Genomic DNA, 12,648 nt, shown 5'->3' with positions numbered 1-12,648 from the left:
CAGGTCATTTGAAAATGAAATTTTACAAATGAAATCAAATTCTCCTTGGCAGAGTCCTAGTTCCAGTCACTATCCACCTCTCCAGACAATGACTATAATGAATTTTATGTACTTTTACTATGGAAAAATATGTAGCACAATTCTACATGATTTTACAAGGTTGATTATAATCAGTATCATTCTCTACTTATGTTTTTGAGATCTAGATTGGTATATATTAATTATAATAGCTCAGTGGCATTCTACCTATGAATATAATACATTTAGTAGTATAGTTTATCCCTTTATTGGAAAATTTCTCAAAACAGTCTGTATAGTTTCTAATGAAATCCTCATGTGGAAGAAGCACCTGTCATATTCTCAAGAAAGTTGGGGGAACAGCTCTAGCCTCAACAACAGACAACTGAGTCACTGTCACCCCTGAGTCTTTCAGCCCCCTGCTTTCTTGCCAAAACTGCTTACTTCTCAGCAGGGCCCAATAGCTATAGGATGGGCAAGAAAAATTCCCGAGGGTGAGGCAGATGCTTTCTCCAGGTTGATGCCACATGAAAGGGAGTGCTCCACCCAAGAAATATGTCTACTGCAGTATTGGAGAATGATTCAGTGCAGGGATTCTGGTGGCTGTCCCCCACCATGTCCTTCCTTGGGGCTGTCATTTTTGAACTCTCCTCACACGACTCTAGTCCCCTCAGCCCTTTCTTTTCTGGAGCCTAAGGTGAGTGATTATAAATGAGATATTCTGCGTTGGTCCTTTAAGAGATTGCCTGCATCTCTGAGAAGTCTTGTCTCTTTCTGCCAGACAGAAACCTTGCTTCTTTTCACCCCCAGATGCTATTTGGGAACCTCTTCTAAGCTATGATGCTCTATGCTGAGGTGCCTGGCCTGGATCTTAGGACCTACAGCTCTCAGGGATAACCTCCAATGCAGCTTTGATATTTCTTGGGATCCTCAGCCACTGCTTGATCCTGGGCACAGAGGTAGACCTTTTCATGTCCCTTCGCTTCCTACCAGCCTCAATATGGCTTCTTCTGTGAATCCTTGGTTATAGACTGCTCTTCATTTAGTCCTAAGTTGGTTTTTCAGGATGATTATTCTTATATTTAGTTATAATTGCACTTTGGTCCTGTGAGGAAGCGAATGGAACATCTGTTCACCTACTCTGTTGCCATCTTCTCCTTCTGTCTCATTTTTTATACACCAATAATGATCTCTCAGAAAGAGGAACTAAAAAACCATAACATTCACAATTATTTCAAAAAGAATTAGATACCTAGGAATAAATTTAATCAATGAGGTAAAAGATCTATAATTGGAAAAGTATAAGACACTGAAGAAAGAAATTAAAGAAGATACAAATAAGTAGAAGCATATACCATATGTATGGATATGCAGAATTAACATCAATGAAGAATTAACATCATTAAAATATCCATATCACCCAAAGCAATCTATAGATTCAATGCAGTTTCTATCAAGATACCAATTATGTACTTCACGGAACTAGAACAAATATTCCAAAAATTTATATGAAACCACAGAAGACCCCAAATATCCACAGAAGTCTTGATAAAGAAGAACAAAATTGGAGGAATCATGCTACCTAATGTCAAACTTTACTACACAACCATATTAACCAAAAAAACATGGCACTGGCATAAAAATAGACACAGAGATCAATGGGACAGAATAAAGAACCCAGAAATCAACTTACGCTTATTGGCCAATTTACACTTGACAAAGAAAGCAAGAACTTACAATGGGGTAAAGACAATTTAGTCAATAAATGGTGTTCTGAAAATTGGTCAGATACATGGAAAAAAAAGAAAAAGAAACTAGAGCACCTTCTTACACCATATGCAAGAATAAACTCAAAATAGATTAAAGACTTTATTTTTTTTACAGAGACAGAGAGTCAGAGAGAGGGATAGGTAAGACAAACAGACTGGAATGGAGAGGGATGAGAAGCATCAATTATCAATTTTTTGTTGCGATACCTTAGTTGTTCATCGATTGCTTTCTCATATGTGCCTTGACTGTGGGGCTTCAGCAGACCAAGTTACCCCTTGCTCAACCCAGCAACCTTGGGTCCAAGCTGGTGAGCTTTGCTCAAACCAGATGAGCCTGAGCTCAAGCTGGTGACCTCGGGGTCTTGAACCTGGGTCCTCCACATCCCAGCCCAATGCTCTATCCACTGTGCCACCACATGGTCAGGCTAAAGACTTAAATATTAAAAAATCCTAGAAGAAAACATTGGTAGGAAAATTTTGGATATTTCTCATAATATTTTTAATGATATATCTTCTCAGATAAGAAAACCAAAATAAAGAGTAAACAATTGGTAGTATATCAAACTAAAATATTTTTGCACAGCAAAGTAAACCATCAACAAAATAAAAAGACAACCCAATGAATGGGAGAACATATTTACCAATACATCTGATAAGGGTTTAATATACAAAACTTACAGAATTTATAAAACTCACCTCCCCCAAAAACAAACAATTCCATTAAAAATGGGCAAAGTATGTGAATAAATACTTTCTTTTCTTGTTTTTTTTTTTTTTTTTTTTTTTTTTTATTTTTTTTTTGTATTTTTCTGAAGTTGGAAATGGGGAGGCAGTCAGACAGACTCCCGCATGTGCCCGACCGGGATCCACCTGGCATGCCCACCAGGGGGCGATGCTCTGCCCATCTGGGGTGTTGCTCTGCTGCAACCAGGGCCATTCTAGCGCCTGAGGCAGAGGCCATGGAGCCATCCTCAGTGCCCGGGCCAACTTTGCTTCAATGGAGCCTTGGCTGCGGGAGGAGAAGATAGAGACAGAGAGGAAGGAAAGGGGGAGGGGTGGAGAAGCAGATGGGCGCTTCTCCTGTGTGCCCTGGCCAGGAATTGAACCCGGGACTCCTGCACACCAGGCTGATGCTCTACCACTGAGCCAACCGGCCAGGGCCGTGAATAGATACTTTTCTAAACAGTACATACAGGTGGCCAATTAACAATGTGAAAAGATGCTCAATGTCACTAATCATCAGAGAATTGCAAATTAAAGGCACAATGAGATATCATCTCATATCTGTTACCGAAAAAGCCGGGGTTTGAGTTGCCCTTTGCCATAGAGCCAATCTCAGAGATGAAGACCAAAGAATATGAGTGTCTTTAATTAAATTGCTGGCAACCTGAGAAAGCAGGGGGCTATGCTGCATCTAAAGCCTTCCTTAATATTTTCACGGTTCTGTTTTTATAAGGTTCAGGGGATGTTAGTAATGGTACAAAGGGCAAAGCCCATGCAGTTAGTTATGTAGACTAGGAGGTATCAAGGTGCTCTGTTCTTGAGATAATGGACCATCTGTCTTCGCATTCATTCTGGACAGAGCGGTTCTCAATCTTTAAGCTCTTCCTGTACTTTCCAGTGCTGGACTTCATCCAGATTCTTGCTTCCAAGGATACTTCCCAGGCCCTTTAGCAAAGATAAACTTCTTGCCACCTTTCAAAGGGGAAGGCCAGGAAGCCATTAAGAGAAAATAACTAGCAAATTAACTCTTCTGTCTTTTACATAATTTCCTATTTACTACATCTAAAGTCCTGACCTGTGGTGGCACAGTGGATAAAGCGTCAACCTGGAATGCTGAGGTTGCCAGTTCGAAACCCTGCACTTGCTCGGTTAATGCACATATGGGAGTTGATGTTTCCTGCTCCCCCCCCCAGTTTTCTCTCCCTCTCTCTCTCTCTCTCTCTCTGTCTCTTACTCTCTCTCTTCTCTAAAATAAATAAATAAAAAAGTAAAAAACAACTAAAAACTACTGTGAATAAAGCCAAATTTCTAACTCTTGGGTTTTCCTATCACTGGCAGAATGACTATCATCAATCAATCAACCAACAAGTGTTGGCAAGGTTGTGGAGGAAAGGGAACCCTTATTCACTTTTGGTGGGCATGCAGATTGGTACAGCCACTGTGGAAAGCAGTCTAGAGTTCCCCCCAAAATTAAAAATAAAACTGCCTTTTGACCCAGTGATCCCACTTCTTGGAATTCATCCTAAGGATCCCAAAACACTAATTTAAAAAGAGTATATGCACCCCTATGTTAATTGCATCATTATTTACGATATCTAGTATCTGAAAACAACCCAATTGTCCATCAGTAGATGAGTGGATAAAAAAGCAGTGGTACATTTATGCAATGGAATACTACACAGTCATAAAAAAGAAAATCTTACCTTTTTCCACAGCATGAATGAACCTGGAGATCATTATGCTAAGTGAAATAAACCAGTCAGAGAAAAACAGGTACCATATGATTTCACTTATTTGTCAAATCTAATGAACAAGATGAGCTAATAAGCAAAACAGAGACACATGCATAGAGAGCAGGCTGACAGGTGTCATGGGGGGTACTGGGTGGGGAAGGTGGAGAGATTGAGCAAAAAAGGACAAAAATCTAAAAAAAACTCATGGACACAAAGAACAGTGTGGTGATTACGGAAGAGGGAGGTACAGGAAGATATAATGGGGATAACTGGTGATGGATGAAGACTTGACTTGCCCGAGGTATGGGTGGTTGTGGGGTTAGCACACAGTATAGTGTGCAGAGATATGTCATGGAATTGGATACCTGAGTCCTGTATAATTGTGTTGATCAGTGTCACCCCAATAAATTCAATTTAAAAAGCACACAACATCAAAACAATTCTAAAAAATGGCACAGAATAATGATTCTCAAAGTGCTTTGTGTGCCACATCAAGTACAAGTTATTGACAACTGCACATTAGCTTAAAAAGGCTCGAGGAAGTACTGCTGGAAAAAAAAGACATTAGTGAATTGGGGAATGTCTGGGACAGCCAAATAATAAGAACTGCATGTGGAGATAACAGAAAAAAATTAATATAAATAATGAGAGGGGTTTTTTTTGTGTGTGGCAGAGACAGAAAGAGTAAGAGAGAGGGACAAATAGGGACAGTCAGGAAGGGAGAGAGATGGGAAACATCAATTCTTCGTTGCGGCTCCTTAGTTGTTCATTGATTGATTTCTCATATGTGCCTTGACCAAGTGACCCCTTGCTCAAGCCAGCGACCTTGGGTCCAAGCTGGTGAGCTTTGCTCAAACCAGATAAGCCCACGTTCAAGCTGACGACCTCTGGGTCTTGAACCTATGTCCTCCACATCCCAGTTCAACACTCTATCCACTACACCACTGCCTGCTCAGGCCAATGAAAGGATTTTTAAAGAAAGAAGCTGCAAAAATAATAAAGAAAATCATTAGTCATTGTGTATGGATAAAGGGTCTAGCTTGTGATGAATCATACCATTATTACTTGTGTGACTTTAATCTCATTAAATCAGAATCCCCACATATGGCATCATTTCACAAGTTAAAATTTTAATAAAAGATTTGTTTCCGCCTGACCAGGCAGTGGCGCAGTGGATAGAGCATCCAACTGGGATGCGGAGGACCCAGGTTCAAGACCCCGAGGTCGCCAGCTTGAGCGCAGGCTCATCTGATTTGAGCAAAAGCTCACCAGCTTGGACCCAAGGTCGTTGGCTTGAGCAAGGGGTCACTCGGTCTACTGAAGGCCCGCCGTCAAGGCACATGTGAGAAAGCAATCAATGAACAATTAAGATGTCACAATGCGCAACGAAAAACTAACGATTGATGCCTCTCATCTTTCCGTTCCTGTCTGTCTGTCCCTGTCTATCCCTCTCTCTGACTCTCTCTCTGTCTCTGTAAAAAAAAAAAAAATTGTTTTCTTCCTAGACACATACAAAATCAGGTGGAATTAGTCTTCAATGTTATTCATATTTTTCAAGATTGTTTTAGGTATTCAGGTTCTCTTTGACTTCCATGAAAATATTACAATCAGCTGATCAATTTCTATGAGGAAAAGGTCTCTAGAAAGCTGATTAGTGCTTTGAATCTACAGTTAAATTTGGAGAAAATAGACATGGATGTCTTAACAATGTCAGCACTTCCAAATCATGAACAAAATTTTTCTCCATTGATTTGGAGTTTTTTATGGTTACTAGCATGTTTCATTATATAACTACTGATAAAGACTGACTAGAACTTTAAGGGAACACCATTCGTCAGAATGTTCTATGGGAAGAGCTAGGGCTTATGGAAGGAGTTCTCAAACTATGTAATTGTGAGAACCCTACAGGAAGAACTCTATGTTTATAATAAAGCTTTATGGTTCTAACTTCTATTCTCTGGACTCCCTTTTTCCTTCTATAAATACCCCTTGTCAACTGACAGTTCTTGGCACTAATTCAACACCAATAAGAATACCCAATTTTTGATGCAGTAAGAAACTTTATTCAGTGCAAATAGCTTGATTGTGATTAGCATGGATGGGGCCATGGGACAGCTTAATAATGTTACAGCTCAGTTCAGAAGCAGCATGGCTGTGAAACAGCAAAGCTGTGAGGCAGCCCTGGGGTGAGTTGGTTCTGGGGAAAGGTGGCCCTGGGGAAAGGTCAATTTCCTGCTCCACCTGCTCCTGTCTGGCTCTGTTCCTATACAGGTCTGCTCCACTCTTCTGCAAGACATCTTGTGTGTTTCAGCTCCAGCCAAAGGACACAATCTTCACTGGAAAGGAAAAGTACCATCCCTGAACCAGAAGGGAACTGCCTTATGTAGATTGAAGTCCCTGCCCCTGGGCCCTGATTGGTCCATCCGCATGCAAATGAAGAATCCAAATTTTTGTAATTTGATTACTTCAAAAGATACTGTCCTCATTGGTCAGAATGGAGCCACTCTGATTGGTCAGTAAAGATATTAATGGGATATAGCTGCACAGCTTTGATTAGACAGAAAGACTCAGTTATATTGCTTGAAATAGGATTACAGGAACTCATTTATATATATAAGGGCTGGCTCAGATGGCAGAAATACAGTGTAGGAGGCAGGTAGCTTGATGCAGGCTTCTCCTTGAGGTGCTGTTTGCATTAGAGGCTTTTGTGTAGAAATGGCTGCTTGGCTCTGTGTGTTTTGTTTTGTTTTGTTTGTTTGTTTGTTTTTAATTTGAGCCCTGTTAGCCACCAGGAGCCCTTTTTAGTAATGTGGACGAAAAAGAGCCACATGCTGAACCTGATAAGCTCAGGGGAAGCCTGCACGGTGGCCTTGCAAACTCGGAGACCTAAGGTGACCACACAGGGTGATCTGAAATTAAAACTTTCTAACTAAAAGAAATTCATGGTGGGTAGTTGTTGGTCAAATAAGTTTGTAACTATGATATATATGTTTGCTCACTTATAGTTTGCATTGGGTGTGGAGGACAGACTAAGCAGGCATGGTTGTTATAGGCTAAGGCTTAGTTTTAAGACTAAGCCTTTCTCACCCTTTTAATACTCAGATCTTTTCAAAACTAAGCTTTTCCCCACATCCTTGACTGTTGCATGATCGGGGGTGGTTCACTCTCATGAGGAATCCCATTATGCCTCAGATAAGTGACTTTGTATCAGAGACTTCCTTGTTTGTATATTGGATTAAAGGTTTTGATTTCTACACTATAAAGTGGGGCAAAGGAACCCATGCTGCAGGAGAGCAGAGAAAGGTCACATAAAGGAGAGGAGAGGCAGCCAAGATGGTGGAGTGCTGAAGGAGAAGCCAGTTAGTGCAGAGTTTGTGCAGAGAGAAGGAGATGGGAAACAGAGGTGAATAAGGCTGGTGAGGTAGAACTCTTGATTCTAGGAAACTCGGATAAGTCAGTGGCTTTGGGATCCCTGATTGGAAAGGGAAGTGCTTTCCCACTGTGTGTATTTCTTGCCTGCCGGGTGCGATCTAGGATTAAAGCTAACAGCCCACCAGTTCTTGGCTCCATTGTTTCATTACCATCTGTCCAAATCAAATGTGAACCTGCATGGGCCAGGCAGCTGTGATGGTGGCCGTGGCTACTGGCCTTACAGATGAGAAGCATCAATTCTTCATTGCATCTCCTTAGTTGTTCAGTGACTGCTTTCTCATATGTGCCTTGACTGGGGGGGGCTAGTGACCTTGAGCTCAAGCTGGCAACCTTCGGCTTCAAGCTAGTGACATTTGGGCTCAAGCCAGTGACCATGGGGTCATGTTTATGACCCTACACTCAAGCCAGCGGCCCCTTGCTCAAGCTGGTGAGCCTCCGCTCAAGCTGGATGAGCCTGCACTCAAGCCGGTGACCTCAGGGTTTCGAACCTGAGTCCTCCATGTCCAAGTTTGATGCTTTATCCACTGAGCCACCACCAGGTCAGGCTCAATCCATTGAGACTTTGCTTCCCAGTAATTGTTGACAGTTTGGCTCAAATAAACTCATAAAATTTTTTATGTTGACAATAGGTATCTTCTTTCTCAAGGTCCTCACTCTCCATCTTAGCATGCATGCCAGAGTATGTACATGGCTTGTCTTGTGATGTTCACATGCAACCCTTCCTTTCCCCAAATAAATCCTTTTTGATGACAAAACAACTAGTCGATAGTAATTTTGAGCTGACACTACTGCATGGCCAGGAGCCACCATTGTGGCCATTCACATACAGGTTCCTATTTGATTCGGACAGACAGTAATGAAACAATGGAGCCAAGAACTGATGGGCCATTACCTTTAATCCTAGCTTGTATCCAGAGGGTAAGAAATACACACAGTGGGAAAACACTTCCCTTTCCATTCAGGGTTCCCAAAACAACTGACTTATCCAAGTTTCCTAGAATCAAAGATTTGTACTTCACCAGCCTTATTCACCTCTGTTCCTCATCTCCTTCTCTCTGCACAAACTGGCTTCTCCTTCAGCACTCCGCCATTTTGGCTGCTTCTCCTCTCCTCCATGTGGCCTTTCTCTGTTCTCCTCCAGCATGGGCTCCTCTTCCCCATTTTTTTTTTTTGTATTTTTCTGAAGCTAGAAACAGGGAGAGACAGTCAGACAGACTCCCGCATGCGCCCAACCGGGATCCACCCGGCACGCCCACCAGCGGGAGACGCTCTGCCCACCAAGGGGCGTCGCTCTGCCGCGACCAGAGCCACTCTAGCACCTGGGGCAGAGGCCAAGACCCATCCCCAGCGCCCGGGCCATCTTTGCTCCAATGGAGCCTTGGCTGCGGGAGGGGAAGAGAGAGACAGAGAGGAAGGAGAGGGGGAGGAGTGGAGAAGCAGATGGGCGCTTCTCCTGTGTGCCCTGGCCGGGAATCGAACCCGGGACTTCTGCACGCCAGGCCGACGCTCTACCACTGAACCAACTGGCCAGGGCTCTCTTCCCTATTTTGTAGTGTAGAAATCAAAACCTTTATCCAATGTACAAACAAGGAAGTTTCTAATATGAAGTCACTTATCTGAGGCATAATGGGATTCCTCATGAGAGTGCACCATCCCTTATCATGCAACAGTCAAGGGTATGGGGAAAAGCTTAGTTTTAAAACTAAGCCTTAGGCTATAATGACTTTGCCAGCTTACAGCCTGTCTCCCACACCCAAATCGAGCAAACATATATGTTATATTTAAAAACTTATTTGACCAACATTCCACCTCTTTTGCTCACTTCACAATCTAAAGCACAGGTATTCCTGCACAAGGAAATTAGACACATTACACAAATTACAATAACATGACAAATCATACAGTTTCAACAATTACAAAGGTACATTTCACCAGTCTCTGAGCACTTTGCCAAAAGCACAAAATGTCCTTGGCCTTCTTTCTAGCCATGGGACAAGCTTCCCGGGGCAGGAGAAGGACCTCCAGCAAAGCTGCCCCCACCCCCATCACAGTATTTCACATTGTCCAAAATCTGTAAGTTCATCCAATAAAGGAGCCAGTGCCCACTCCGGTCGTAGTCCAGGAATCAGTCCACGCACATGGGGCCTCAGCCACCCCCCTCATTCCTGCCATCCTGGCAGGTCTTACACTGTTCCAAAGAGGAGCATGTAGCAATGGCAGTCAGCATTTCCATCTCTGCTCCGGAAAGCACGATGACATTCACCCTTATGTCCCAAAATCACAGACCTACCAGGGGCATAGAAGGTACTCCTTGCTGCTGTGCTCTCACCTTCTGGAGAATATGGATCGCAACTCCAGCCCGATTCTCCTCATCCTCCAAAGAGGAACTGAAAACACCAGCTCCCTCTGCTGGACTTGAGCCCTGGGCTTCCACTACCTTCTGCTCCACTGGCCTTGCAGCCCTGGCCCTGGCCTCAGCCCCAGCCTCCCGCCACTGCTGGCTCTCTACAACGTCCAGGGCAATCTCCAACTCACAAACCTGTGATTCCTTCTCCAGCGGCTGTTCCATTTCCAAGCGAATCTCGTGAACCTGGTCGGCCTCCTCCTCCGGTGCTTGCTCCAGCTCCAGGGTCAGCATCTCTTTCTCCCACGTTTGCTTCAGCTCCTTCCACTGCTCAGTTTGCAGGTCCTCTTCCACAGAGTTCTCTGTTTCCTCACTCATGGCTGTAAAACTCAGCTAGCCTACGGCCCCCAAAAGGACAACCATTGGGAACCAAAACAGCAGCCAGTCCTCTACTCCATCATTCAAAGGTGGTGGTGGCTCCATACCAATCTGTATCGAATCCTGCCACAGACTACGCCAAATGTATGCCCAGTAGCCACGGCCACCATCACAGCCGCCTGGCCCATGCAGGTTTGCATTTGATTTGGACGGACGGTAATGAAACAATGGAGCCAAGAACTGGCTCATCTTTATCCTAGCTTGCACCCAGCAGGTAAGAAATACACACAGTGGGAAAACACTTCCCTTTTCATTCAGGGCTCCCAAAGCCTCTGACTTATCCGAGTTTCCTAGAATCAAAGGTTTCTACCTCACCAGCCTTATTCACCTCTGTTCCCCATCTCCTTCTCTCTGCACAAACTGGCTTCTCCTTCCGCACTCCACCATCTTGGCTGCTTCTCCTCTCCTCCACATGGCCTTTCTCTGCTCTCCCCTCTAAAGCTAATCTCAGGAACCGAGAGAGCAAGCTCCCGGTCTGCCCCATTTTATAGTGTAGAAATCAAAACCTTTCATTCAATATACAAAGTCACCTAGGGTGGGAAAGGCTTAGTCTTGAAACTAAGTCTTAGGGTATAACTACCCTGCCTGCTTACAGCCTGTGCCCCACACCCAATGCAAACTATAAGTGAGCAAACCTATATATCATATTTACAAACTTATTTGACCAACATTTATGTTTTCTAATTCTAACATAATGATACTAATTTCATATTCTAAGGTTTTGTTACTGCTATATATATAGAAGCTTTCACTGTCCTCTCCCACCCTATTCTAAATCCTCAAGCCTCCCCACTGTCTCCAGTCCTCAGCCCATCCCCTTCTCTAGTCCTGCCTTGCCCCATTTCTTCACTCTGCCAGCCTTATCCATTTTTTCAGCTCTTCAACTCCTCCTCTTTCCTATGTTCAGTCCTCCAGTTTCTCCCCATCAACTGGGACCTCTAGTTTAATGTCTTTTTTAATCTAAAGCTCCTCTCACTTTCCCTCCTTCTCTAGTTCCATCACATTTCCCAGTATCCAGCCCCCACTTTCCTGAACAGATTTTTGAGTTTGCTAAAAGTTCCCAAACCTGACACAGACACCTCCATGAGCTGTGCTTATATTTCTGGGCAGTAGCTTGTTTTCCTGTCTGCCCCCCCCACACCCTTCCTACCTTTACCCAGTCTTTCAGCCTCTCTACATCCCTGTAGCTACTCCATTCCACTTTTCATTCCTAAAGCCTTGCCTACTTTCCTCACTTCTACTGCATCTATCTTCTTTCTAGATTTCCAGCCACACCCCTCTCCCACTCCTACTGCCCCACCCACTTTCCTTACTCCTCCTGCCCATCCCTCTCTCCACCATTTCTCCCAAGTCTACCTTCTTACTCCTCTAGGCCATCCTCATTTACCAGCTTCAAGCTCAGACCTTTCTATTATCAGGTTCCTGAGTATGCTTAGAAGACCCAGAACTGACATACTCCTTTTGAACTTGTTGTAATGGTCTGGCCACAGTAGGACCTTGTTGTGAGGTCGGTTGTCAATGGAGGAAGGTCCCATGAGGAACCACCCATGCCCATGACTTCCCACGGGAGAAACTGCCGGGAGAAACTGCGTGACTTCCCTGGCCCCTGACTTCCCTGGCCCCTGACTTGCGGACCAGTGAACCTTGTCCCGGAGCACTTTATTTATTTATTGTTTTTACAGAGACAGAGAGAGAGAGAGTCAGAGAGGGATAGATAGGGACAGACAGACAGGAATGGAGAGAGATAAGAAGCATCAATCATCAGTTTTTTGTTGCGACACCTTTCAGGGATCCCCAAACTTTTTACACAGGGGGCCAGTTCACAGTCCCTCAGACCGTTGGAGGGCCGCCACATACAGTGCTCCTCTCACTGACCACCAATGAAAGAAGTGCCCTTTCCGAAAGTGCAGCTGGGCCAGAAAAATGGCCTCAGAGGGCTGTAGTTTGGGGACGCCTGCTTATTGATTGCCTTCTCACATGTGCTTTGACCGTGGGCCTTCAGCAGAGGAAGTAACCCCTTGCTCAAGCCAGCGAGCTTGGGTCTAAGCTGGTGAACTTTTGCTCAAACCAGATGAGCCCGCGCTCAAGCTGGTGACCTTGGGGTCTCGAACCTGGGTCCTCCGCATCCCAGTCCGATGCTGTATCCACTGTGCCACCGCCTGGTCAGGCCGTCCGGGAGCACTTTAAATAA

At 44.1% G+C, this 12,648-nt stretch overlaps 1 protein-coding gene across 1 annotated transcript in view; it reads left to right on the top strand.

Moving 5' to 3' along the window:
- The window catches only part of LOC136317769 (phosphatidylinositol-binding clathrin assembly protein-like), a 38,706-nt gene extending 28,612 nt beyond the window's left edge, over nucleotides 1–10,094 (top strand). Inside the window, exon 10 of the mRNA XM_066250510.1 lies at nucleotides 9,875–10,094. Within this exon, the coding sequence (XP_066106607.1) occupies nucleotides 9,875–10,094 (220 nt within the window). The remainder of the gene's footprint in view (nucleotides 1–9,874) is intronic.
- Nucleotides 10,095–12,648: the final 2,554 nt, after the last annotated feature.

This window comes from Saccopteryx bilineata, chromosome X (genome assembly GCF_036850765.1).
Source record: "Saccopteryx bilineata isolate mSacBil1 chromosome X, mSacBil1_pri_phased_curated, whole genome shotgun sequence".
NCBI lineage: Eukaryota > Metazoa > Chordata > Mammalia > Chiroptera > Emballonuridae > Saccopteryx > Saccopteryx bilineata.
The sequence above is the reverse complement of the archived record's forward strand: the minus strand, read 5'-3'. Positions and strand labels throughout refer to the sequence as shown.